This window comes from Sporobolomyces salmoneus, assembly GCF_050403485.1.
Source record: "Sporobolomyces salmoneus JCM6883 DNA, S_salmoneus_JCM6883_v1_ctg12, whole genome shotgun sequence".
NCBI lineage: Eukaryota > Fungi > Basidiomycota > Microbotryomycetes > Sporidiobolales > Sporidiobolaceae > Sporobolomyces > Sporobolomyces salmoneus.
The window spans coordinates 1-24,388 of NW_027481151.1; the positions used below are offsets into that span (position 1 = coordinate 1).

A 24,388-nucleotide genomic window follows, 5' to 3' on the forward strand; every position below is an offset into this window, starting at 1 on the left:
AGCAAAATGTGTAAGTTGCAAGCGACAGAAGACAGAAAGAGCGATCAACGCATTCTGCACGGACCTTTTTGACCAACTCTGCGCCGAAAATCGGCGCACTGTTGCCCGAGCTTTGCGCATCGGCGCAGAGTAAGGTCACGTGATGCGCTGAAAAAATCGACCAACTCTGCGCCGTGGGCCGCCACATGCGCCGAAGCGTGCGCCGAACATGCGCCGAAAATGAGTATCTCGCGATTGCAGGCTTCTCCATCAAAACTGGCTCCATAGCAACACAGTTCAGACTCTTACGCCGACAGAAAAGGAGGAACGAGCCGAATCGAGGCCGGGATGACTGAGTTCTGAAGGTTCGAAAGTTCAGTTTTTTACGCGCAGAGTTGGTGCTACCGGTGTGTCAGAGCTGAAAGAACGCCGACGAAGGAGGGGTTGCAATGAGACGGTCTGGTGGAACCTCAAGCTGCGATAACGAGATGAACGCTGAGACTTAGAGCGAACTTTTCAAAGTATTGAGGTCCGAGGGACTCAACGATCATGAAAGCTCGCTCTGAAAGTCAACGCCGACAATCTCGTTCATCGCACTCTGCGATCGCACCAGAACGTCTCACCGCAACCCTGTGAGGAAGGGAGAGACAGGGTACTTAGAGTAAAGGGCTTCGAAGTTGGAGGTGGACGAGGAAGCGTCGGCAGGTGAACAGTCGCGATGAGGTGCTGTGGAGAATGAGAGCGTCCCAACGACACCGAGTGGACTAGGAAAGACGTATGTCTCTGGCCAGAAGAACGCAAGAAGCTCATGCGTTCTGCTTGCAAGATACACGGCTTCCCAAGATCGCTCAGAGTCGAAAGGACGGGCCCTTACACCAAAACACCTCACCTCGACCTGATGAGAAGCGAGAAGAAGTGGACGGAAGCGATAGTCGAAGTTGAGAGAAAGGAAAAAGAGGTCTGTGCGTCGAGGACGAAAAGTGTCGAATCAAGAACCAAGAATCGTTCCAAATCTTTCAGGTTCAAAAGGCTGTCCCATCCGCGGATCGGTGTCGGAGCTCGAGCCTCACGTACGGTGCACAGATCGTCAACAGAAACGAACAATGCGATGGCAGGTTTGCAAGTAAGATTTCGACAGCTCTGGAGTTAACCTTCATCTTCCGTATCACTCGCTGCTGCCCCTCGGGGCGGGAATCTCGAGTTTGTGTTGCGGCGATGAGGATAGAATGTCGAGTACCTTCAAAAACGAATCAGTTTGCAAGACTCCCTCAGCTCGCGAAAGAAAGAAAAGACTCACCTCGAAGTTTGTTCCTCTTCTTCATCCTCATCCTCATCGTCCTCAAGATCCTGCGGGCCCGAACGACGACCACCTATTTCAGGTTCCTCACTGCTTCCCCTCCAAGCTCTCGAAGGATCCGCTTCACTCCCTTCGCTACTCGCCGTACTCCAATTTCTTCTCATTCCTCCACCTCTTCCATTCTTCCCTCCTCCCTGTTCCTCCTCCTCACTTAGTCCTGTACCTCCCGTCGCATTCGCCAACCCTTTCTTGACTCCCTTCTTGAATTTCCTCCACCCTCTCCCCAAATCAATCACGACCAACGCATCTTTCACCGCTTGAGGTAATTCCCCCTGAGGCGCCGACGAAGGGAGAGGTTCGGAGGAAGGTTGAGCGGGTAACCAGGGTTCGGGCAGTGAACCGAATAGTGCTGGATGACCGTAGCGTTTATTCGAGGAAGTTGAGACGACTCCAGGGTAGGAATCAGAGAGAGGTGGTTGAGAGTAATCCGTATAAGGAGTCTATCGCCAACAGCTCATCATTAGCGGTCATCCAGAGAAGAGAGAAGGGAGCAGGAAGAGAGAAGCTCACTTTCGCAACTGCGTAAATCCCATCTCCCGAATAACTATATCTCCCTCTATTCAAATTCGTCTGACTAATCGTTACCGGATGCCCTTGTCTCAACTGTACGACATCCCCCGCCGTCGCCCCATGAGTCACTTCTGCCGCTTGACTCAGGTTGATGTATTTCGAAAGTGGGAGATAAATCGACGAGAACCAGTACATCGTGTACATCGTCGCGAGCGAAAGAGGGACCATGAGGACCGAGAGAAGGAACGCTTTTCGAACGGTGAAGAGTCCAAACATGAAGATTTGAAAGATTAAGAGGGCTAATCCGACTCGATTGAACGCGATCGGCCAAGCTTGTCCTCGTGATTCATAAGGTCGATCTATAAACCTCGACAACCAGTGGTCAGTATTCAACCTCCCTCGTCTGAGTGAGTGGAAATGGAGAGAGACTTACAGAAGACGAAAAGGAATCGATACTTGTACACCAAATACGCTAGACCGAAATAAATCGTCGTAAAAGGTAAAATCACCGGCATGATGATCGAATACGTCAAACCGAGAGTCCAGATCAGGAGTGCTTGAGGGTAGACAACTCCAAGATTGACCATCGAAGGAGCGTTGAGTTCGGCGTAATCTCGAGGAGTTTTCGTTAGGAAGATTTGGTAGAAGTAACGAGGGATCACGGTGCCGAGTTCGAGGAGTTGAAGTGGCATCAAACCGAGACCTGACAGCTCACTCAAACAGTGTTCAGTGTGCGTCTATACCGACGAGAGAGCGAGAGAGAGAGAGACTAACCGGAGAGCATGACATAAGCTACTGCAAAGTTTCTCGTTTTCGGTAGAGTATCCGTCAATTTATCGAGGAACTTCGCCGGACTTTGCGAGATATCTTGTAGTAATTGATAAGTCGATGCGGAGATCTAAGTACCGTCGATTCTTTCTCAGTACACGAGCAACAGTCTGAGGAGAGGTGAGACAGAAACGTACGGGAACTAGTAGCGTCGTTAAAACGAGTGAAATATGATATTTCTTTAACTGACTCAATTCGATCCAACTCCTCGCTTCCAATCCTTGGAAGATTGAAAGTGCTTCGAGGAAGAACGGTAACAAGTTGTTGAAAATGACCAACGCCAACGAAGGTAGAGTTGTCTGAACCAAGCCTCTCAATCTTGGACTGTACGAACTTTCGATGATACTCAGTTTCGAGTCACGAAGAGAGAGAGAAAAGGCAGAGAGAACGTACCTTTTATCGAGGATCTCCGCCAATTTCGGAACGGTCTCTTTGACGGTGTTCCAACTTAGGAGAGAGGCCAACGCCGCAACCGGGATGGACCAGACCGAGAGAAGAACGAGTAGAACGAGAACTACGAGGATTCGACGGATGAAGGTTGAAGAGTTTGAGAGGTTGAGGTTACCCCAATTGAGGTCTCGAGGTTCAGGTGCTACTCCCGTGTGTGAGATCGAGTTAGCTTGCGAATGACGGGGGCGAGCAAGGAAGAGAGAGGGACGAACCTAGCTCAGTCTTGAATTCGGTTGCTGAAGGATAATGAACCGTTTGCGCGGCGATTTGCTGCATCGGACCCCTCGGAACGAGTCAACGCTAGTCCCTACACTCAGAAGAGAGTGCACTCACAGCAGAAGCTAAACTTTGAAACGTAACGAACGCCGTTCCGGTCGGTCTAAATTTCCCTTTCCTCCTCTTCCTGACCGCCTCGTCCGCCTTTCTAAACTGTTCCGCGTAATAATCCAACGCGTCAACTTTCTTCGCGAACCAATGAGGTCGTAACGTCGGTCTCTTCTTCGTCGAGATGATTTTCGGCGGAGCAGACGCGGCGAACGCTCGTGCTGAAAGGATCGATTCAACTTCGGCGGCTTCATCTCCTCCTCCTCCTCCTCCTCCTAGTTGATTCGTCGCCGGTGTATCGGCGTCATCTACATCGATCAACCTCCCTTCTGATACTCCTCCATTCCCATTCCCACTGAATCCTCGTTCCTCGTCCCCATTCGTCGTCTGATCCGCCTCGGATAAAATCCTCTCAACCTCAACCACTCGATCATACCCAAACACGGCATTCTTCCCTTCCATCTTTACGGGATTGCCCAAATATTCCGTCCAAGCTTCTTCCAACGTCCTGAGTGCCCGAGTTCGTCTCTCCAAAAATTCCTTCATACTCCCAATCGCCCTACTCACTACGACACTTTCTACTCCTAATCCGGTTCCTCCTCCTTCCCCGTCCCCGGTCAACTTGAGTCCTTCAAAGTAGTCGGCCAAGGCGCGTTCGGAACGTAAGTGAGGTGGCAAGGAAGTGATCATGACCGTACGAGCCGGGATCGAGTGGGCTAATTCGAGAGAGAAGAGTTGTCTCAGGGGGATGTAACGTCTCCAATTTCGATGGAGAAAGATCAAAGCGAGGATCGTGAACACGTAGGCGAAGACGAGGTGGGAAGTCAAGTAGAGAGTTGAACCGTGGTTCACTGGTCGAAGAAAATTCGAAACGTGGACGATGTGGGAGGTGAATTTTGGGGAGGTGTCGCCGTCGGTGGAGTTGGTGGAGGGAGGGACTCCTTCGAGAGTTCCGTTCTCGCGGTAATTGATAGGGACTAGGACGGAAAATGCGACGAGAGTACAGGTCAGGAAGAAGAGGAAACCGGTTCGAAGGAACGAGAGTAACTGTGAGAGATAGACAAAGCTCAATCGGGTATCTTGTGAATGACGAGTGAGCGATGAGAGACTTACGACAGCAGCATCCAACCCAACGAGTTGTAAAACGACAAATTCCGAAGTTTTCAAAGTTGGTAGAACCCATCCAAAGAAACTCTCGTGATCGTGTACTTCATGAGGCGAGAAGCCTGAAGAACCAACTGCTCATCAGTCTCTTTCTCCTCGACTGCAAGAGAGATAGAGTGGTTCACCTTTGAGTAGAGTTCTCGGTTTGTAAAGAACTTGAAATTTCTCTTTCCTCCTCAAGATACAGAACAGTAGGAACGAAAACAGTCCAATCGTGAGAGATAACGTTAATTGTGTGCTGAACCACGGTCCGTTCCTGTGAGCGAGAGAGAGGGAGAGCGACACTTTGATCAGTGACGTTCTCTTCGCACCTCGCCCCGAGCCGAGGAAAGGGCTAGGATTGATGAGCTTACGCGTATTTCTTCCATTGATCTCCTGGAATGCCTGTCGACGTGCGGCAGAAGAGGTTGTTAGCGAGAGGAGAGAGCGTTGCAGATCGGTGGGGAACGAAGAGGGAGAAGGGAGAGGAGACTGACCTGGTTGATCTTCTCCGTCATCTAGGACGGATAGATAGCTCTGCATGACGCTGGTCGAGAAGCGTGAAGTCGACGAGGTGTGGTGAAGGTGAAAGTGACGGAAGAGACGGAATCGTTTCGCAAAGTCGTTTCTAGCGAAATTCGAACGTCGGGCAGACGATACGATGATCGCATGCATGGGATCAGGACAGAGGCTGAACGCGAAAAGCCGAAAAAAAGGTGAATCAGAAACTCGGCGAGAGTCAGTTTTCTTTTCTTTTCGCAAGGCAGTCTCATTTCCTCTCTCGTTCTCGGAACGAACCCGATACTAAGCACTACTGATTCCGCACAATAGACATACAGCCAGATGAATCCTCTCAAAGCTTGCTACTCTTCGAGTTCTTGAACAACGCAACTCCACCTCCCAGACAAACTTTCCCACTCGCTTTAATCTTCTGTACGAAATCTACCCTCGTTCCACCAGATTTCGAGTCGGAGGAAACCCACATTGAAGTTTCGAGCTAAAATCAGGCGGGAGAGAGAAGCGTCAGTACAGTACGCGATTTCGCAGCGAAGGAAAGGAGAAGAGATGGAGCTTACTTCGTCGCCTGGAAGAACGGGAGAAGTGAATCGACCAGACATGTATTGAAGAGCAGAGGCGTCACCTTTCGCAACGTTGAGGACGATAGCTCGAGCGGCGTGACCTAATCATTTGAAAGAAGAAAAACGAATTCGGAGTCAGTTTCGTTCGTTCTCCGAGACGGCAGAAGTGGAGAGAAGGGGAAAGGACGAACCGTAAGAGCAAAGACCGTGTAGGATTACACCAGGGAAATTCATGCCCTTTCCGACGGCTGGATCGATATGAAGTGGGTTGTAATCACTACATGCGCGAATACGACTGTCAGCGTTAGTCTCACCCAGCAGTACTGTGGAGAGGCTCGAGAACTGACCCCGAGAGACGGTACACGATAGCTTGTTCCGGAGTAGTCTTTTCCGAGAAGACGTAATCAGGGTTTCGTGCTGGAGGTTTCCCAGCTTGAACGGGTTTAGGTTCCGCAATCGTCTTCGTGAATCCTTTCGGTTCGAACTTTCCAAAGCAGCTACATCATCCACACACCTCATCATCAGCCTCTCTCCATCTCCGATCTACCGTCAAGAGAAGCGAAAAGGGACTCACTATCCACTCGAAACCATTCGATAAACGACCTTACCCTCAGGATTCATCAATTCCATCGCATCATCAATAATCAACCCTTTCCCCGTCTCTTTAATCCCAACTAGTTTCTTCTGTAAAGTCCACCCTTCACCGGATTCTTTAGGGAGTTCTCCCAAGATCTCGATCGATTGTTCTGCGTGAACTAGTTTCTTCGGATCGAGGACGGGGAGTCCCGGAGTGGGAGAAGCGCCTTCGCGAGCCGAGGCAAAGTTCGCGATGGAGGGGTTCGAACCTTTGAGACCGAGGACGAGAGGGTACGTTGGGAATCTAGAAAAAGAACGATGGGCGAATTGAGCTCTTGGTGAGGGATAAGAGTGGGAAGGGAGGGAGAGAGAGACGTACGGTTGCCAGTTGGGATCATCTTCGTAGGTGAACGAGAGCTCATCTTTCTTGGCTCCGATCTAGAGGGAAGGAGGGCACGAGACGAGGGTCAGTTTTCATTTCGCAAGCGAAGTTTTCTCGAAGGATGAAAATGTGCGGAGGCTTACTCCGACAGCACTAAAGAGCAGGGTAGCATGTCAGCTCATCTAGACACTAGACGAAAAGCTACAAGAGAGAGAGAGGAGGTAACATACTATAGGAGCAAATCCCGTTGGTTCCATGCGACAGGGATCGGTTTCGAAGCGTGTCCTATACACCCGAGCCGTGTTCGTTAGTAACTGCCTCGACGAGAGTGGGTTCAATGAAAGCGGGACAGATGAAGGGGAGAGCGACAAGAAGTGGGGAGGGAACTCGAGGAAAAAGGAGGGATTGAACGTACCGATAGCTTGGTTGAGATCGTAGGAAGGCATGTTCTTGTATTCTGATGGTATCGAAGTTAAGGAGGAGAGGAAAGAGATTCAACTCGGGTCGAAAAGCAGCTCTTGAGTTCTCCGGCTCGATGATTTACCGGTTCTTTGTTGGCCGGTCTTCGAACCGGTTCATCTTTTAGACTCTCCTTGCTTGCTGTAGGATGTATGCACCTTGTAACGAGCGCACGTGAACCAGAGAAGCGAGACCTAAGTTCTCTACAGAAAATTCCTTGATCTCCTTTCCTCTCACTCAACCTCGATGTTTCGTAAACCCGTGAAAGAAGTCTCACCGAGTACTCGACTAGTCCAACAACTCTACTCGTTCGGTCTCGAAGAACCCTCCTCCTCCTCTTCCTCCTCTTTCTCTGATTCTACTGCTCCCCCAATCGCTAGTACCTCGACTCTCCCACCTCCGATCACCCAATCTCTCGCTGATCTATCCCTCGGAACTCCGACTACTAGCAAGAATGGCTCAGTCGAACAACCTAAAGTGAATCAATCCTTACGAAAACTACTTAAATCAACAGAACACACTCTCAAAGTCCCTTTAAGCACTGAAGATGGAGGGGAAGAGGAGGAGAGAGTATTGACGAGTTGGAAAATGGCGGATTACGCTTATAAACGAGACCCATGTCCTTTTCCAACGAGAGCGAGAGGTTTGTTCACTGAGAAAGTAAGAGGGACAGAGGGAGGAGAAGAAGAGTATAGGATCGTTGCGAGGGGTTATGATAAGTTCTTTAATGTGAACGAGGTTTCTTGGACTCAGGTAAATTTCTCACGCTTCGTTCTCTCTCCGATTTTCGCGAAAACCTAACTCGAATGAGCTCGCTTGAACAGTGGGAAAAGATCCCTGAATATTCTTCAGGTCCCTACGAGTTAACGACGAAATCAAACGGATGTATCATCCTGATCGCCGCCCTGACTCCGACTCATCTGATCGTTACTTCAAAACATTCAATCGGGAAAAACTCGAACCTTTCGACCGAAGGATCCGTCAGTCATTCAGAACGAGGAGAATATTGGTTAGAGAGACATTTGGAATCGGTTGGGAAAACGAAACGGGATTTAGCGAAAGAATTATGGGAACAAAATCTAACGGCCGTCGCAGAAGTCAGTTCAGTTTCTCCCCTTTTCCTTCTCCCTTCTCTTTTCCACGCGAGGAAACTGAAGGAGGTTGTTGAGGACAGTTATGCGACGATTCATTCGAAGAACATGTCCTTCCTTATCCGACCGACCAAACCGGACTTCATCTTCACGGATTGAATCGAAACGTTCCTCTCCTCGAAACCCTCCCATCTTCCCTCGTTTCCCAGTTCGCCACGACTTTCGGAATGATCAAAACACCTTATTTCACGTTCCCCTCCGTGATCGCCGTGAAAACTTATTGTGAAACGGTTCAACAATCCGGTGGAGTTGAATTCGTCGCCGGATCAGGGGTGATCACTCCTGTCGAAGGGTTCGTCGTTCGAGGTAAGAAGAAAGGAGGTGGAAATGGGGAAGCGTTCTTTTGGAAAGTTAAATACGATGAACCGTATTTAATGTTCAGGGAATGGAGGGAATTAACGAGGAAATGTTTAACTGCTTACCCCGACCACTTGGATCAAGTCGATCCGAAGAAAGTCAAAAATTCGGATAGTAGGTTGTACCTTTGGTGGGTTAAACGCGAGATTGAGAGAGATGTAGCGAAGTTTGAGAGCTGGAAATTCGGAAAGGGTATGATTAAGACCAGGGAAGATTTTCTGAAGTGGGAAAAGACACCGGAGGGTAGGGAAGCGAGGAGAGAGTTGGGGGAGATTGTAGAGTTGGATGAGGCGGAGAAGAAGGGGAGAAAGTTTGATAAAACTTTGATTGTACCGATTGCGATTCAAGGTTGTGGTACGTTTCCCTTCTCCTCTTCTCCAACCGATGTGACGATACACTGACGCTATTCAGCTGGGAGTAGGTAAAACTGCGCTTGGACTCGAGTTGTCAAAGTTGTTCGGATTCGGACACGTTCAAAGCGACGATTTCCTCGTGAAGAAACCGACTCCTCATTTCCTGAAAAAGATTAAAGAACTCCTCAAAACCCATTCCGTAGTCTTTGCAGACAAGTGCGCTTCCTCCCGTCGCTCTCCCCTCGCTTTCCTGGACTAACGCTTCTCGTCTGAGTTCAGAAACAATCATCAAATCAAACATCGACAAGACCTGATCACTCTCGTCCATTCCCTCTCCTCGCTCTATCGTATCCGCTTGATCGCCCTCGTCTATCCCATCGATTCCCCCTCCCTCCCTCGGGACAAATTCCATTCCCTCATGTCGTCTCGCATCGTCTCCCGTGGAGAGAACCATCAATCCCTTCGAGCGGGTACCGAACACGAAGCGGCGATCTGGCAGTTCTTGGGACAACACGAAGAGTTCGACCCGGTCTCGAATGCGACGAGTGATGGGAAATTTGATTTCGTCGTCGAGATAAAACCGGAAGCTACGAGGGAAGAAGCATTGGAGTATCTCGTCAAAGAGTTGGAAAAGGTTCAAGGAATGGGAATTGAGGATCCTGGGGAGGAGAAGAGGAGGGAAGCGATTGAATGGGCGAAAGGATACAAGGTTGAGAAGAAGAAGGAAGTGGGAGAATCAACGGGTTCAGCGATCAAGAAACGATCACCACCTAAAAACGTTAAACCTCGATATTACGGGTTATCAGTAGACGTCGACTTGAAGGAACTCGTCGAGAAACATTTACCCAAACCTCGTGAAGGAGAAACGACGACCCCGACGACACTTTGGACGGAACTAGTCAAATCTCATAGAGTCGAAACTTCTCCTCACGTAACTCTAGTACATCAACTCGAACTACAATCCCCCGATCCCGTCTTCCAATCGGCTAAACAATCCCTCTGGAACAAATACGAACGACTCGTTCAACTCGCTTCTTCTTCCTCCGAATCGGCAACTGAAGACGATCGGAAGAAGAAACTCCTCGAGGTCGAAGTCACGTTGGGTCCGAAATTGGTTTGGAATGATCGAGTCATGTCGATTCAAGTATCCTCTTTGCGACAACTACATCCCTCCACGAAGTCCGACAACGACAAGGAGGAGGAGGACTTGGAGGATGAATCAATCTCGTTAGTGGACGATAGGAGTTCGCATATCACGATTGGAACGAGGAGTTCAGATATCAGACCGGTAGAAGGGAAATTCTTGATGGAAAAGGCGTTACTGGAAGGAGGAGCGAAGGAAGGGATCGAGGAGATTGAGATTGGGGAGGTTAAAGTCAAGGCGAGATTGGCGGGATTATCTTAAGAGAGTTAGTTCTGGTGACTAGTGTTTCGTCGTTACTTTGCTTCTGCACGTTGACGTAAAAGGCAGCAATCGCAAACTCGCAAATGTCGTTCATTCAGTTTTCTCTCGTTTCGGAACGCAAGAGAATGAGTTCGGGAACGACGGAAGAAAGTATTACAAAACGACACGACAAGAAGAAGACGAGCTAAAAAGTAAACAGGGTATGATATGAGAGAGGTACAGCAAGAAACTCAGTCAGAAACACGAAGGAAACAGGGAATGAGCTCGGTTTCGTTTCAAGCTCTACAAGAACTCAAACTGAGACCGCAAGCCATCGCCACAAGCAGATAAAACAGCAACTACCCAACGTCCACATTATCAGCTCTTGTCTCTCTCGTCCCGTGTGGAGATAGATGATGGCAAGAGAAGAGAAACTCACGATTCCGGAAAACCCAATCGCGATCAAAACTTTGCCATTCCTCCACCACATTTTCCTCCTCAACACCGTACTTCTCTTCCTAAACTGTTTCGCCTGACTCGACATCTCGTCCGTCCTATCGACTAGGATCTCGATCCTTTCCCCTCTTGAAAGGACAGCGTCGATAGATTTAACCATTACATCTTTCGTTGCGTTGAGTTCGAGTTGTGCTTGTTTGAGTGCGTCGGGTGGGGGGGAATCTTGATATTGTTCTACGCGAACGTCAATCTCAGCGTCAGCTCATTCCGCCTGAGAACGCCATAGAGAGGGAGAGTCAGAGAGAAGGAGGGAAAAACTCACTCATGAGCAGTTTGATCTCCTTCTCGAACGAATTCGCCCCATAAGCCGGTAGATCCTCGTATTCGGGATACGTTTGAACGAATTGTCGATGTAAAGTAGCGAGGAATCCAAACGGCATTCGACGTCCGGCGGAATCTTCTGAAACTACCATCACCGTAATTCCGGCGCTCTTTTGATAATGGATCAGGATCTCATCCGCTGTGTGTCAATCGTCGCCGCGAGGGAAGTGTCAGTCGTCGTCTGACAGAGAGGAAAAGGGAGGAAGGAGATGGGAGACGAACCGGCATAAGTCAATTTCGAATCATTCGGTGGGATCTTCGATAACAGGGTTTGAGTGACTGTTTGTCCTCCCAATCGCCTTGTCAGTTCTCTCTGTCGAGTCGACCCTCAAATCGGAGGAGGAGGACAGCGGAAAGGCGAACTGACCATCAGAGAACCTCGAACCTCCAGCTGCATCATGTTCTACCAGAACTGTGGTTCCCCTTGCTACTAACGCGTGTAATAAACTCATACTGTTTCTTTATCGAATGAGGGGAATTGAAGAGAGATCAAGCCGCAACGAAATGACGAAACTCTCTCTCCCCCTTCCACCTCCCACTCGCCCGCCGAATCGGTTCTCGTCAGGAGGAGGAGGAATGCCACCGACACATCTGAGTCCGACGCAGAGGGACACCCTGACACAGTTTGAAGCAATCACTCAGAGGAACGATGAGAGGAGTTCTCTGGAGTTGCTCGATAGAGCCGGGTGGAACTTAGAGGTAAGCATGCTCTGTACGCTATTCGAATCGTTCAGAACGCATCTGCTGGCTACCTCTAGCCGGGACATGGAGAGAGAGGGAGGAATTCATTCGACGTGGAGCCCAAACGCTGTTCTGGAGTGAACCAGAAGGAGCTGACCACGACGTATGTGTGATTGTATAGAATGCTATCTCACAAGTGTATGACGGGACACCGCAGAACTCGTCCACTTCTTACCCTCCCGAATCTTCCTCAGCTCAGGCGACGATGAATGAATCCTTACTCCCTTCCTCTTCCACTACCTCTTCGAGCAATCGACGGACAAGAACGAGGACTACGACGACGACAACGGGCGGGTTGGGAACTGGAGTAGTCGGGTTGTATTACCTTAGACAGGCGAGTTCTTCACCTTCCTGTCTCCCTCTCTCTTTGGCTTCTGTGAGAAACTGATTCGTGAGCGTATTGTGGTTTCTAGGCTCTAGTAGTACCCGTCCAAATCCTCTCTTGGCCCCTCTCGCTCGTCTACAATCTAAGTATCCTAGTACTCGGTTTCGTTGGTTCGTCTCCTCCCTGCTTTTCTCCTCACTCACTCACTCACTCACTCACTCACTCTCGATCGAATTCGGTATAGCTCGACTGCTCGGATTCCGACTCTCGACCTCGACTTTCCATCCCCGAAACCCTTTCTCCCCCGATTCTTCTTCCCACTCCGGCGGTCCTTCGTCCCGATCATCGAGGCATCGAACGATTCTTTCACCCTCTGCCGCTTCTCAGAAATGGGTTGATTCGGTGCAGAGACTCGTGAGCCTTTCCTCGACTTCGAGCTCGACGGGTCTCGAGATTGGATCAAGTCAAGGTCTCTCTCGACGGCGAGGGGCTGCAAACGGGGAAGATGGAGTAGAATTACCCGATTTTTATATTGGATCGTATGAATCGGCACTGAGGAAAGCACGAGATGAACTTCGAGTATTGATGGTGATTCTGACATGCGAAGAGAACGAAAGGGACGAAGAATTCAAGTTATCAGTTCTAACGAATTCGGAATTAGTCAAGAGCTTGAAGGAGGAGAATGTGATTGTATGGGGTGGAGACGTTAAAGAGAGAGATGCTTACCAAGGTAACTTGTCCCCCTTTTTCCTCTCCTTCCTCACTTTCTCTCTGCTGGACGCCTGCACTGACTAAAGCTCGTTCGTTCGAGATGACAGTCGGTCGAACACTCTCGTACACTTCCCTCCCTTTCCTCGCTTTCATCGCTCTCCAACCCACCACCTCTCCGTCCGGTCCCACTTCCTCCTCCTCTTCCTCTTCTTCCGCACCTCGTCTCTCCCTGATTTCCCGCCTAGAGCCCACTTCCTCTCTCCCTTCCCTCTCCGCCTCAACCCTTCACACGCACCTTCATTCCTCCGTCCTGCCGAAAACTCACCCGTATTTATCACGACTCCAGTCAGAGAAAGAACGGAGGGAACGGGATCGATTAACGAGGGAAGCGGAGGAGAGACGAGTGAGTGAAGTTGCAAGGAGGGATGAGGAACGGATCCTTGGGATTAGGAGGGCGACCGAAATCAAGAGGAGGGAGGAAGAGAAGCGGATGGAGAGATTGGAGCGGGAACGATTAGAAGAGGAAGAGAGGGAGAGGAGGAGAAAATTGGAGAGATCGTGGAGACGGGGGAAGAGGAGGGAATTTGAGCAAAAGGGAGAAACGGAAGGGGACGGAGTGAGGGTCGTGGTCAGACTCGGGAATGGGAAACGGTGTTTGAGGAAATTCGCGAAGGAAGAAGAGGTTTTGAGGGTTTACGAATGGGTTGAATGTGAACTCGGTCGAGAGGACGACGAACAACTCGACGATGAAGACCCGGAGGAGGAGGTAGACGAGTTGGGAGAAGATTTCGTTCAACTGTTCGCTTTCAAATTAGCGACTTCTTTCCCTCGACAAATCATTCCTTTACCTTCTACACTCTTTCAACCTACAAACAACCGCCGCAAGTCGATGTCTTCGTCTTCGAATGGTCGGGATTCTTTCGAATCCATCGATGGAGGAGAGGGAGAGGAGAAAGTGAAAACTGTTGGACAAGTTTTCGAGGGAATGGGCAAAGATGTGAGTTTGGTGGTCGATGGGTTGGAAGAAAGGAGGAGAATGAGTATGAGTAGTAGGGGGGACGACTCGGAGGAGGAGGAAGAAGAGGAAGAATCCGAGCAAGAAGAAGAAGAGGATTGAGCGAGCTAGATCGTCGTATTGTATCCGTCCGCATTTCGCAATTTTGGCCGAATTAGCATCACCTTCATCGCTCATTCCTGCACGTTGGCAGTTGGTAACTAGAGCGAGAGACCGAGAGCGAAGAGAGCGCGAGGAAAAGTTCTTTTGTTTTTCCAAAATAGTTTTCTTGATTTTCGAGGGTGGGAGGGGGGTATGAGAACATCTACAGCAGAACAGGGGGGGTTCAGTAGTCATCGACAATGCGACAACAGAAGGGGTGGTTGAGTGGGATATTGAAGGCGCGAAAGAGTCTAATCAGAACGGGACAAATCGAGGTTTTCGTTTCTTTCGTTCAGACTGGTGATTGTCTCACACCGCATATCCGATCCGTTACCTACTCACCCCCACACATACATCGTCAGATACATAAGCAACAGTCAAGGAAGTAGGTGGCTTACTTGTCTAACACCTGGCATACTTAAAAAACTTCCAATCACGGGTAATTGTCTCATGAAACTCAGAACGACGGGGAAGAAATCCCTGTACCAACCCCCGAGACTCATCAGTTCGCTATTCTGGACAGAAGAGATCAACGGGAGGGAGGGGGATGAGTGTACCCGAATAAGTTTAGGAATCCGAAAGTTTCAATCAAAACTCCAAAGAATGGGTATTTGAGAAACACTAGGACGATTCCACCCAAGAAAGAGACCGCTGTACGAACATGTTCTCACTATCAGCACACCTCAAGCAAGCAGGAGAGGAGATAGAGATGGGAAAAATCGACGTACATCCTCTCAATTTATTCCGTCTCGCGAAGAAATAAAACGTTTTCCGAGGTCCAATAATCAGTGGTAATCCGCTCACGAACAGAATCTACCCTCATCTCTCTCACTGTATCAGCTTGGGAGAGACAGAGGGAGGAGGAGAGGGAGAGAAGGGGACTCACGTTTCCTAAAGCGATCAAAGGTCCATCAAAAAACATGATGACACCTAGTAGCATGAATGATGCTCCAAACGACGTTAAACCGACCTAATGGAGCGTTAAGTGAGAGGGAGAGAGGGGAGGATGAGGGAAACCACGTCAGTTTTCGGATATCCTCTCTCGCTGGCATTGTCCTTCGTAGAGTGCGACTTTGCAGTAGCTAGAGAGTGGATTGGAGTGGTCGATCACGTCCTAGAAGTAGAGAGGGATGAAACTGGGTTGATGAGAATCAAACAACTTACTCCGATTTCTGATCGCGACGACCAAGGGATGTTAGCTCGATAGATACGACGCCATGAGCTGGTTGTACTTACTCTGTGCATCTGTTAGCCACATCTTGCCTTTGTTGAGAAAGTTGAAGGATCGAAGGAAAGTGATGAATTCTCGACCGTAATGGGTCTCGAGATATCGCAAGGCGTTGAATCGTATTTCCGATGTTACTGTACTCTATTTCGCTTCGTCTAGCTTACGATACGACTCAGCAGGACAGGGATCAAGGGCGAAAGAGAGTTGCAGTACGAAGTCAGGATCTTTCGCAATCATCTCCAAACTTCTTCTCGGGAGGCTGCTTCGACGCCCGTTCGCAGAGTCGCCTCGAAAGAATCCAAAAGTAAATCTACGGAAGATCCCTCGAACGAGTCGAGCGTAGCAGTAAGCAAAGTAACGATGTAAAGGGATTAGTAGGGAGGGTGAAAACAAAAAAAAACGAAGTAGGAAATGATTTGTATGATGGAGACAACAGAACAAGGTGTATGTACGAGGAAGCGAGCGACAGTGGGTAATGGTAAGGAGATGCGATGGCAGGGTAGGAGGAAGGGAGGACAAGAGGTGAGAGATTAAGAAGGTTTTGCGAAAGAGCTCGAAAGTCGTTGAGAGGCGATAGGGATGGCTGCAGAGGACGAAGAGAGTGTCGAGGATTAATGCCGAGAGACTGGGGAGTCGGAGAACGCCAGAATACGTCCAGAAAACGTCTATTTCTTTCCCGCGCTTCGTCTGCCGAATCTCTTCATTCGGTTATTCCCTCTCCTCCCTCACTCAATACTGCTCCTCGCTTATAGTGTAGACCTTTCGAGTCCTCCTCCGATCGCGTAGAACTTGAGTCGAGATCCGAGTCGAGTGAGGGTTGCGAAACTGAGTAAACGAGAGAGGGCGACGTAGGTCAAAGCGAGGATCGAAAGGAACAGCAAGTCTGTAACGATACGAGCGTATTAATTGTCTGCCTCTGCGTATCTAGAAGAGTACAGACGTACGAATTAGGATGTTTTCCCACTGTCAAACGTTCGAAAGTTGACTGAAAAGTCAGCCACTCTGTTTCCCTCGCTTCACTGACTGCGACAGAAGCGTGCGACTCACAGGTTCCAATAGATTCGATCCAAAGTTTGCACTATACCACAACTTCCATTCCTCGAACCGTGTGAATGGTTTGGGAGGTTTCGAAACCTTTTGAGCCTCGAAGAATTGAACTGTCGCTGGATATCCGTCTACTTCTGCTGTTGAGTAGTCGTGACGTTCTGGCTCATGAGAGAATTGGTGCGTAAAGGTAGGTTCGGTCGGAGAAGAGACTGGAGAGAAGGAGGAGGAAGACTCGGAGGAGAACGAAGAACAAGATGAAACTGAATCTATCGAACCAGGAGGTGAAGGGTAAGGGAGAGTTTTGCGTCTTCGTGGTGTGAGCTTTGTCGACATCGTTTTGTCGTAGAACAGTTGCAGTAGAGAGGGAGAGAGAGAGAAAATGGCAACTCCAGATTTTCTTTTTGCCGAATTTTCGCTGACCTAAACTCGGTCAATGAGCTAAGCCTGGGGGAGATCGAACTTTGGATCTTGAGAATCCATGGTCGTCTGTCAATCGCGCGGTTCCTCTGCTCTTAAACTCTTGTCGAAAAGATGATTGCGAAAGAGAAAAGAACAAGCAAGAACGAACGGATCGCAAAGAGAGAGATGTCAAATGGTTTTCCAACGGTCGACTTCGAGTGACATGAGAGGAAGCTATTTGATTTTGGGTATAGTGAGTGCAGGGGAGGTTCAGAAACTCGAGCGAGTTTGGACTTGCGCTCGAAATTCACCCGTTTCGAAGCGACTACGAACAACTTCAATCATCTCGCACCTCGCTCACTCGCAACCCCTAGTCTGTAAGCTTTACAGTCTGTGTACTCGATCAGAACAAGGACTAACGCTCGCCTGCTCTCAGAGGACCCTCAGTACTTGTTTCATTCCTTCATCAACACACTTCCATCTCTCCCCTTTCCCAACCTCACCCCGCATAAGACCAGCCCAAGATGTCGTCCAAACGTGTCATGGTCCAACCTATCGTGCGTTCCCTCTCCGTCTCTCTCTTCTCGAACTCGCACGCTCACGCGCTCCGACAACTAACCCTCCTCACTCGCTCGTTCGTTTGCATACGCATGAATAGAACGTGATCTTCAAGCATTTACAAAGTGGGAACAAGGTACAAGTGTGGTTGTACGATAACTTGGAACAACGATTGGAGGGCAAGATTCTCGTAAGTTTACATCTCTCTCTCGTGCAACTGGCTGTACGCAGGTCTATCGTGAGCGGACTGTGAGGCTCGAATGTCGGGGGTGAAACGGTGTGGGTTTCGAACGAGCGATGGAGATGGGAAAGGAACACTTCGGATTCGACCTGGATGAGACGAAATAGTCTGAGGAATCTCAGCCTGTCGTTCGAACGAAGTGTGTCACTGTGTGTATGTGATCGATCGCCGGAATCAGGAATGACGGAAGAAGCCCCGAAGGAAGCAAGGCAGGAACAAAATCAGCAATCGCCGAAACCTCCTCGAGCTGTCCGCATACTGACCCCGAACATCGCTTCTTTTTAACAGGGTTTCGATGAATTCATGAACGTTGTGCTAGACGAGACTGAAGAAGTTTGGGTTAAGGACACAAAGACGAAAAAGGCTGGAGACAGGAATCGTCTCGGCAAATTACTCTTCTTTCGCTTTTCCCCGCGATGAATCCGCAAGCTAACGACATGAGACGTAAATGACAGGCCGACTATTACTGAAAGGAGAGAACATCACTCTAATTCAACCCGTCAGGAATTAGAGCAATCTGAAAAAGGTCTCTCGACAGAGAGAGGAAGTCGTTGTGGTGTGAAAAGGAGTTTCTCCTATGTAACAAAAGGCTGGTTTTACATGTACTTATTCGAGCTGACGAGCAGAACGAGGGAGAGAGAGAGTCTCGAGAACGTTCTACGAAGAACAAATATTGAGTTTTTGTGCCGACTTTGCGCTTCTAGACCTGCCGGGTTCGTTTCTGCTGCTTTCGAGCACAAAGACCGCCTGATCACAGTAGCATAGTGTCAGCGGAGAGCAACGAATCTTGACGAAACTCGCGCGAACTCTTCTCTCCTCTCACTCAACACCTTCAACCTCCTCTCACCAAACTATGTCTGCTTTACGTCAAGCCTTCCCTTCAGCAGTCCGAGAACTACGAGTGTTTGGATGTCAACAAGGTCCCGGTTCAGAGGGAGTTCGGTAAGTTCTATCCACCCTTTCCTGCTCTCTATCCTCTCTCAGCGCCAGGTTGGATGGGAGCTGATGATTGTTTTATCTACCTATAAACTCTCTGTATCCTTCGACTGCATCGCGACCTCTCTTTGATGAATTATTGAATTCTCATCATTCCCGATCTTACCCTCCCTCCCTCCTCTTCCCCTAATCGCGCTGCTTGACGCTCTACGGCTGCTCCTCGATCTTCTCACTGCGCCTCTCCTTGCCCTGCCATCTCCTTTTCACCCGATTTCTCTCATATCCTCCTCGGCTCCCTTCGACCTCCTCTCCCCTCCTCTCCTCTACAACACAATCCGATCACTCCCCACAGTCAATTCATCAAATCCTCGTACCCGCACGTCAAGAAGGCGAACCCGGAAATCCCGATCCTAATTCGAGAAGCGTTTGGAACTCCTGCTAGAGGGTTCGTTAGATTCGGTAAGGTTCCTCTCTCTCTTGTCTCCCTTCCCTCCCAGCTCTCTCCAGCGGTTACTCGAGAGAAAGAGGAATGCGCGAGAAGGAATACGGTGAGCTGACGATGAAGAGTGGTGATAGAACGAGGAGTAGAGAAACAAGTTTCATTGGAAGGAGTTTCGACGGCTGAAGAAGTAGAGAAGAAAATTGCGAGTTTGATCGTCTAAAGGAGGTTCGGAAAAGGTGTATATTAGCTTGGTAGTTCACTGAGACTGAGAAGGGAGGAGAACGGGTTTCCTGGAAAAAAGACTTGAATTTCTCTCGCTCTTGTCAGTTCGCTTGACGTGGTTCGAGAAGAAGAGTGATGACGAAAGCGGAAACAGTCTCGAGGACGTGATAGAGACGAGTATAGTATTAGATTCACAACAAACAGAAAGGAAAACATCGCGCGACACAGAATCCAAATCCTCTTTTCGTTCCTTCGAGCCTCATCCTGCGCTCCCTAAAGCACTCCTCCCCTTACGTTTCTCCTTAGTTCCAACCCTTCAGGCAGTCTTGCTCAAAACTTCCCTAACCCATTGACTCCCCTCCAACCTCTCCTTCCATTCCTCATAAACTTCTTTCAACCCCTCCAACTCTTTTTCCAATACCTCATCATCCCCCTTTCCATCTCCCGCTTCTCCTTCTCCGTTTTCAGCGCCGGTGGAGGTTCGGGAGACCCAGTCCGAAAGGAATTGTTCAACGAGGGAAGTCCCTTCTGCGATGATGGAAGAAGGGAGGGTGGTCTTCATTAGGGCTTCACCCGATTCTTCTGCTTCCAACGAGCGATGCGAGTCAGTATTCTACGTTGCTCGAAGTCAAGAGAAATGGAGGGAGGGGGAGAGAGAGAGAGAGAGAGAGGGGAGAAGCTAACGATTTTCTTCTTCGTCTTCTTGACCGAAATCTTCTAGATCATCCGCTTTACGTTGAGCGAGCTTGACGCAATCATCATTACAGGGTCAGTGATTCATCAAGAAACCCTGTGAGAACGATAGAAGGCCTCACCTTGACGACTTCTTCCGGGAAATTCGCTAATTGAGCCACATGAATTCCGAACGATTGATCGCAAATCCCTGTGTAAACAGCCCCCCTCAATTCCTCTGATCAGTCACTCGATCCATACAAGCAGAGAAATTGACGGTCACCGTACCTTGAGCGACTTTGTAGAGTAAAGTGATTTCTTTCCCAGTTAAACTATCCTTCTTCTCCTCGACGTGAGCGACTACATGGAGATTCTTGACGTGAGGTACCGTCTGAGCTAGGGCCGTGAGTTCATGGAAATGAGTAGCGAAGAGTACTGAAGCTCTCGTTACTGTCGAAAGATGTCTAAACTCGCACAAATTCACTCCCTCTGTCAGTTTTCTCCCAATCCTCGAGTGAGTGAGTGTAAAGAAGAGTGGAAAGGTTTACTGACTCTGAAATAGCCCAAGCTAAACCAAACCCATCGTACGTACTAGTCCCTCTCCCCAATTCATCAATGACAACCAAACTATCCTTTGTCGCCGTTTTCAAAATCGCACTAGTCTCCAACATTTCACTCATGAACGTACTAACACCTTTCAACTGACTGTCCCCGGCTCCAACTCGACAGAGGATCGAATCGAATATAGGCAACGATGCCGACGAACAAGGAACGAATGAACCGATTTGAGCGAGCAAGGCGATGAGGGCAGTTTGTCGAATGAAAACGGATTTTCCTCCGGCGTTGGGACCAGTGATGATCGAGAATTCACTCACGTCTACAAGACACACGTCAAGGTCAGTACAGAGAGGAGGGGAAGGAGAGGACGATGGGTTTACCTCGTTCGAGATTACAATCGTTTGAAATGAAATTGATCCCTTCTTGAACTTCGAGACATGGATGACGAGCTTCTTCGAGGTTGAGACTACCTTGTCCTTGTTCGAATACCGTGGGCTTGATGTAAGGGATCGGGGCGGCGAGTGCAGAAGTTGCGAGACTTCGATAGAGCGAAAGTGAGCTCTCCGGCATCTCTTTCGACGATCGTCGAAGAGGAGAGAACTCACGCAGCGATGACATCGATATGAGCAATGACATGATTCAAAGTCTCCAATACTTCACAATACGAAGCTACACACACACCTCACACATCAGCTCCGATCAATTACCTCGAGAGAAAGAGGGCTCGAGTGACTCACAAGCGATTCCGATGACTTCCTTGACCAAACTACTTTGTTTCTTCTCGTACTCCTTCGTAACGTCTCGATGTTCCTCTACCAATTCCTTCAATCGTTTCGTCGTGAAATGTACTCCATTCGTTTGATTCTTCAATTCAATGTACCTTTTCTTATTCTTAATCGCCGCTGCTTCCTGTCAGTCATCCTCGGCAACCATCAGCCATCTTTTTCAAGGTGAGACGAATGAAAGAACGAATGGAGAGGAGGACTAACCTTTCTAGTCAACCTGAAACAATACCCAAACAAACTATTCACTTCAAAATGTAACACTTTGCCATCCGTTTCGAACCCCAAATCTTCCGCGACTTCTTGATGTACCTCATCTAACCCATCTCGAATCGTTTCGAGTTTATCCTTCAAATTGACGAGGGAATCATCGAATTCAGGTTTGATCACATAATTGTGGTTCGATAATTCCGATAAATCGATAGTAGTTTCGACCATTTGTTGATACGTTGAAAGAGATTCGGTGAATTCCTACTCCTCGAATCGACTACGGCGTCAGCGAAATGGTGAGAGAGAGAGGGCAGGAAGGGAGAGGTAGGGACTGACTCGTAATTTATTCAACCATAATTCTTCAACTAAATCTTTCCATTTCTCCTTCTGACTTTTCCCCTCTGCCTCTTCTCCTTCTCCTTCCTCTCCCATCTCGACCTCTTCATCCCCTTCAACTACTCCATTCTCGAGTAAAGTGACGAGTCCAGGTAACAAAACGACGGCTTGATAAACTCGAACAACGTCTTCGAGGGATGCGTTCTGTTTTTGGAAACGTTTCGAAATACGATGGAAATCGGGGAAGAAGCGGAGGTAGGTATCCTACTCGCAAACCGTAAAGCTTGGCGTCAGTGCATAGAGAGAAGGGATGGGATGGGAGGGGGCGGAAGGACGAACGAGTAAAGTTTGACGGAATTCAGAATTCTCCATGAGACAATGAACCAATTCTTGTCTTTGACCTGCAAGGTCGACGTCACGCACACTCATCGTCAGTCATCTTCAACTCGCTTTGAATTGAAACGAGAGCAAGAGAAGAGAAAGAGTATGAAAGAACCCAACCCACGGATAAGATGTAAATTGATCAAAGGTTGTTTCAAGAACATTGCCAACGTTCTCGTTCCCTGTGCCGTTTTACACCTGTTCAATAACCCAAACACCGAGCTATTCTTGTTACTTCCACTCAATCCACTCGGATCGGGCATGACTGTTACGTGCGATCAACCCAAAGAAGAAAATCAGCGACATTCTTCTTTTGCTGGGACGAGTGAGGAACGCACGATTCAAAGCACGTAAAGCCGAAGCGTCCAACTTCATATACATCGACAGATCATGGTTCTTTAACGAGAAGGCACCGAAATTGTGAGGTGATGAAAGGAGGGAGAGGTAGGAGATCAGGGCCGAGAGGGAAGAGAGGGCTAGGGTTTGATCGAATTCAGCTACAAAGCACGAGAGCTTTATTAGTAAGTCAACGAAGAGAGATAGATAGAAAGCGGGAAGACGCACGAAGAGTCGAAGCTTGAAGGTTTCCTCGAAGGAGTCGGTTCAAATCTTGTTCGACGTCTTTGTGGTTGAAATCACCTATCATCACATGTCGGAACAGAGTTAGAACACTCGAATGAGATGAGAGAGAGAGAGCGAGAGCGAGAGCTTCAACTTACTCTTTTTGCGTTCCGTCACGACAATATTGCATCTTTCGATCAACTGTTTGAGTTTCTGCAAATCATACGAATTCGATTTATCCTCCGGCGTGATCAAAACTTCTTTCACTCCCAGCTGAATCAACAAGGACTGGAGCACTCGAGCCTTGTCGTATCAGTTATGCCCTCGAAAGAAAACTCTGATACGAAACGGGGTCCGACTCACCTCTGTATTCGAGAACAAATCCGTATCATTGAATTCACTAACTCCCAACTCGAACGCCGACGTATCGGCGAACGCAACTCCAACCGTCGTTCCAGTTTTCTCACTCGGTTTCACCCTAATCGCCATAATCACCGGATTCTGTAACAACTCTGCCGCTCCACTCCCACTGAACAACAAATCCTCTACCTGACTCAAATTACCCGGACTCGCTTCCTTGATCAATTTCCACTTGTAACTCGTTCCACCTCCTTTTTCTTGCGAATAAATTTCGATTCGAAGTTGTTTCGTCGTCAACGCATCCCTTAGGAACGAAGTAGCGACTGCATGGGAAAGTGTAACGGATGGTAATCCTAACGGTTCAGAGTGGGAAGGGGAAGGGTTCCCAAAGTATTTCAGGACGGTCGAAGTTTTGAAATGATGAGTCGCGATGAATAACGCTGAACTAGAGAACGCTTGGTAGTAATCTGTTCGGTCGAATAAACGGATCGTTCCTTCGCTAGGCTGTTCACAGAGGGAGTTCAGATGAGGGTTCACGCGTCGCAACACGAAGGAAAGGGAAAGAGGGAAGAGAGGACGAACGGGAGAGAGTTTACGGATCGAAGAGACGAGGGAAAGGTCTTGATCTGATGCAGTGGCATCTTTCTTCTTCTCTTTCGAGTACTGGAGTGCTGGCATCGTTGAGAAGAAGATGGAGAGAGATCAAGAGTTCGAGGTGAGTTGGAGAAGAGCGAGTAGTCGTTCGCGATTCAGTCGCCGCTCTTCCGTGTGTTCAGGTATGTAGTAGCTTGTATGGTGTAGCGAGAACCGGCTCGAGGAAGTGAATGGAGAAGATGAAGAGCTCTATTCCCTCTCTTGGCTGGCAACTCTCTCTCGCTTCCTGCCTCTCCTCTCCACCTCGAAAACGCCTTCCGAAAGATATGCCCAACGATCTCCGACGTCCCCGCACGACCCGTTCCCTCACTCACCTCACCCCGCTCCGAATCTTTCTCCTCTGTTTCGTCTCTGCCGTCTACGCCCTCCTCGCGATTCGATTCTCCCTCCCTCCTCACAATTGGCTCGAGGCGTACGTTCATAGGAAATACGATTTGAACGATAAAGTGTTGCATCATCGTCCGGCGTTCAGAGGGGTCGAAAGGTGAATCTCTCTTTCGCTCTATATTTGCGCTTCTCCTGCCGAGAGGGCTAATATCTGAGGTCGATCATGGTCACAGGTATAGTCCGGAACACAAGTATAGACCAGCGACGAGTCCAATCGTGACGCAAGTAGGGAAGGATGGGAAAGTCACTTACAAAGGGAAATATCACTAGCGAGCTCATCTGATCGAAGGAGACTCTCGGGCGTCGTTATGG

General features: G+C 48.9%; 10 protein-coding genes across 10 annotated transcripts; 4 read left to right on the top strand and 6 right to left on the bottom strand.

Moving 5' to 3' along the window:
- Positions 1-1,125: 1,125 nt before the first annotated feature.
- On the bottom strand, positions 1,126-5,134 carry JCM6883_004637 (uncharacterized protein; the record flags this gene model as incomplete). The annotated part of the gene is made up of 13 exons (XM_076630722.1): positions 1,126-1,216; positions 1,277-1,776; positions 1,847-2,205; positions 2,280-2,549; positions 2,621-2,744; positions 2,812-2,998; positions 3,068-3,266; positions 3,337-3,394; positions 3,458-4,495; positions 4,562-4,674; positions 4,738-4,868; positions 4,966-4,996; positions 5,089-5,134. The coding sequence occupies 13 exons, from the start codon at positions 5,132-5,134 to the stop codon at positions 1,126-1,128; spliced, it is 3,147 nt and encodes a 1,048-aa protein (XP_076489146.1).
- Positions 5,135-5,444: 310 nt separating this feature from the next.
- Positions 5,445-7,074, bottom strand: JCM6883_004638 (uncharacterized protein; the record flags this gene model as incomplete). Its single annotated transcript, XM_076630723.1, has 9 exons — positions 5,445-5,588; positions 5,668-5,771; positions 5,862-5,947; positions 6,018-6,167; positions 6,245-6,550; positions 6,626-6,684; positions 6,772-6,781; positions 6,859-6,913; positions 7,044-7,074. The coding sequence occupies 9 exons, from the start codon at positions 7,072-7,074 to the stop codon at positions 5,445-5,447; spliced, it is 945 nt and encodes a 314-aa protein (XP_076489147.1).
- Positions 7,075-7,333: 259 nt separating this feature from the next.
- Positions 7,334-10,353, top strand: TRL1 (tRNA ligase; the record flags this gene model as incomplete). Its single annotated transcript, XM_076630724.1, has 5 exons — positions 7,334-7,840; positions 7,912-8,184; positions 8,262-8,949; positions 9,017-9,164; positions 9,228-10,353. 5 exons carry the CDS (start codon positions 7,334-7,336, stop codon positions 10,351-10,353), a joined length of 2,742 nt encoding a protein of 913 aa, XP_076489148.1.
- A 275-nt stretch (positions 10,354-10,628) lies between these two features.
- On the bottom strand, positions 10,629-11,621 carry JCM6883_004640 (synaptobrevin family protein; the record flags this gene model as incomplete). The annotated part of the gene is made up of 5 exons (XM_076630725.1): positions 10,629-10,691; positions 10,772-11,022; positions 11,111-11,308; positions 11,392-11,448; positions 11,537-11,621. 5 exons carry the CDS (start codon positions 11,619-11,621, stop codon positions 10,629-10,631), a joined length of 654 nt encoding a protein of 217 aa, XP_076489149.1.
- A 52-nt stretch (positions 11,622-11,673) lies between these two features.
- Positions 11,674-14,063, top strand: JCM6883_004641 (UBX domain-containing protein; the record flags this gene model as incomplete). The annotated part of the gene is made up of 5 exons (XM_076630726.1): positions 11,674-11,868; positions 12,032-12,244; positions 12,324-12,405; positions 12,480-12,965; positions 13,054-14,063. The coding sequence occupies 5 exons, from the start codon at positions 11,674-11,676 to the stop codon at positions 14,061-14,063; spliced, it is 1,986 nt and encodes a 661-aa protein (XP_076489150.1).
- Positions 14,064-14,394: 331 nt separating this feature from the next.
- Positions 14,395-15,360, bottom strand: GOT1 (Got1p; the record flags this gene model as incomplete). Its single annotated transcript, XM_076630727.1, has 7 exons — positions 14,395-14,436; positions 14,501-14,582; positions 14,660-14,753; positions 14,831-14,915; positions 14,989-15,072; positions 15,267-15,274; positions 15,339-15,360. The coding sequence occupies 7 exons, from the start codon at positions 15,358-15,360 to the stop codon at positions 14,395-14,397; spliced, it is 417 nt and encodes a 138-aa protein (XP_076489151.1).
- A 716-nt stretch (positions 15,361-16,076) lies between these two features.
- Positions 16,077-16,710, bottom strand: JCM6883_004643 (uncharacterized protein; the record flags this gene model as incomplete). Its single annotated transcript, XM_076630728.1, has 3 exons — positions 16,077-16,213; positions 16,275-16,293; positions 16,378-16,710. The coding sequence occupies 3 exons, from the start codon at positions 16,708-16,710 to the stop codon at positions 16,077-16,079; spliced, it is 489 nt and encodes a 162-aa protein (XP_076489152.1).
- Positions 16,711-18,428: 1,718 nt separating this feature from the next.
- On the top strand, positions 18,429-19,173 carry JCM6883_004644 (L51/S25/CI-B8 domain-containing protein; the record flags this gene model as incomplete). The annotated part of the gene is made up of 3 exons (XM_076630729.1): positions 18,429-18,517; positions 18,864-18,970; positions 19,088-19,173. The coding sequence occupies 3 exons, from the start codon at positions 18,429-18,431 to the stop codon at positions 19,171-19,173; spliced, it is 282 nt and encodes a 93-aa protein (XP_076489153.1).
- A 318-nt stretch (positions 19,174-19,491) lies between these two features.
- Positions 19,492-23,713, bottom strand: MSH2 (mismatch repair ATPase MSH2; the record flags this gene model as incomplete). Its single annotated transcript, XM_076630730.1, has 17 exons — positions 19,492-19,757; positions 19,860-19,920; positions 19,991-20,058; positions 20,136-20,311; positions 20,400-20,724; positions 20,786-20,943; positions 21,011-21,074; positions 21,143-21,314; positions 21,395-21,658; positions 21,734-21,997; positions 22,073-22,134; positions 22,239-22,379; positions 22,453-22,611; positions 22,679-22,753; positions 22,834-22,963; positions 23,039-23,539; positions 23,618-23,713. The coding sequence occupies 17 exons, from the start codon at positions 23,711-23,713 to the stop codon at positions 19,492-19,494; spliced, it is 2,982 nt and encodes a 993-aa protein (XP_076489154.1).
- Positions 23,714-23,955: 242 nt separating this feature from the next.
- Positions 23,956-24,346, top strand: JCM6883_004646 (uncharacterized protein; the record flags this gene model as incomplete). The annotated part of the gene is made up of 2 exons (XM_076630731.1): positions 23,956-24,173; positions 24,250-24,346. The coding sequence occupies 2 exons, from the start codon at positions 23,956-23,958 to the stop codon at positions 24,344-24,346; spliced, it is 315 nt and encodes a 104-aa protein (XP_076489155.1).
- Positions 24,347-24,388: the final 42 nt, after the last annotated feature.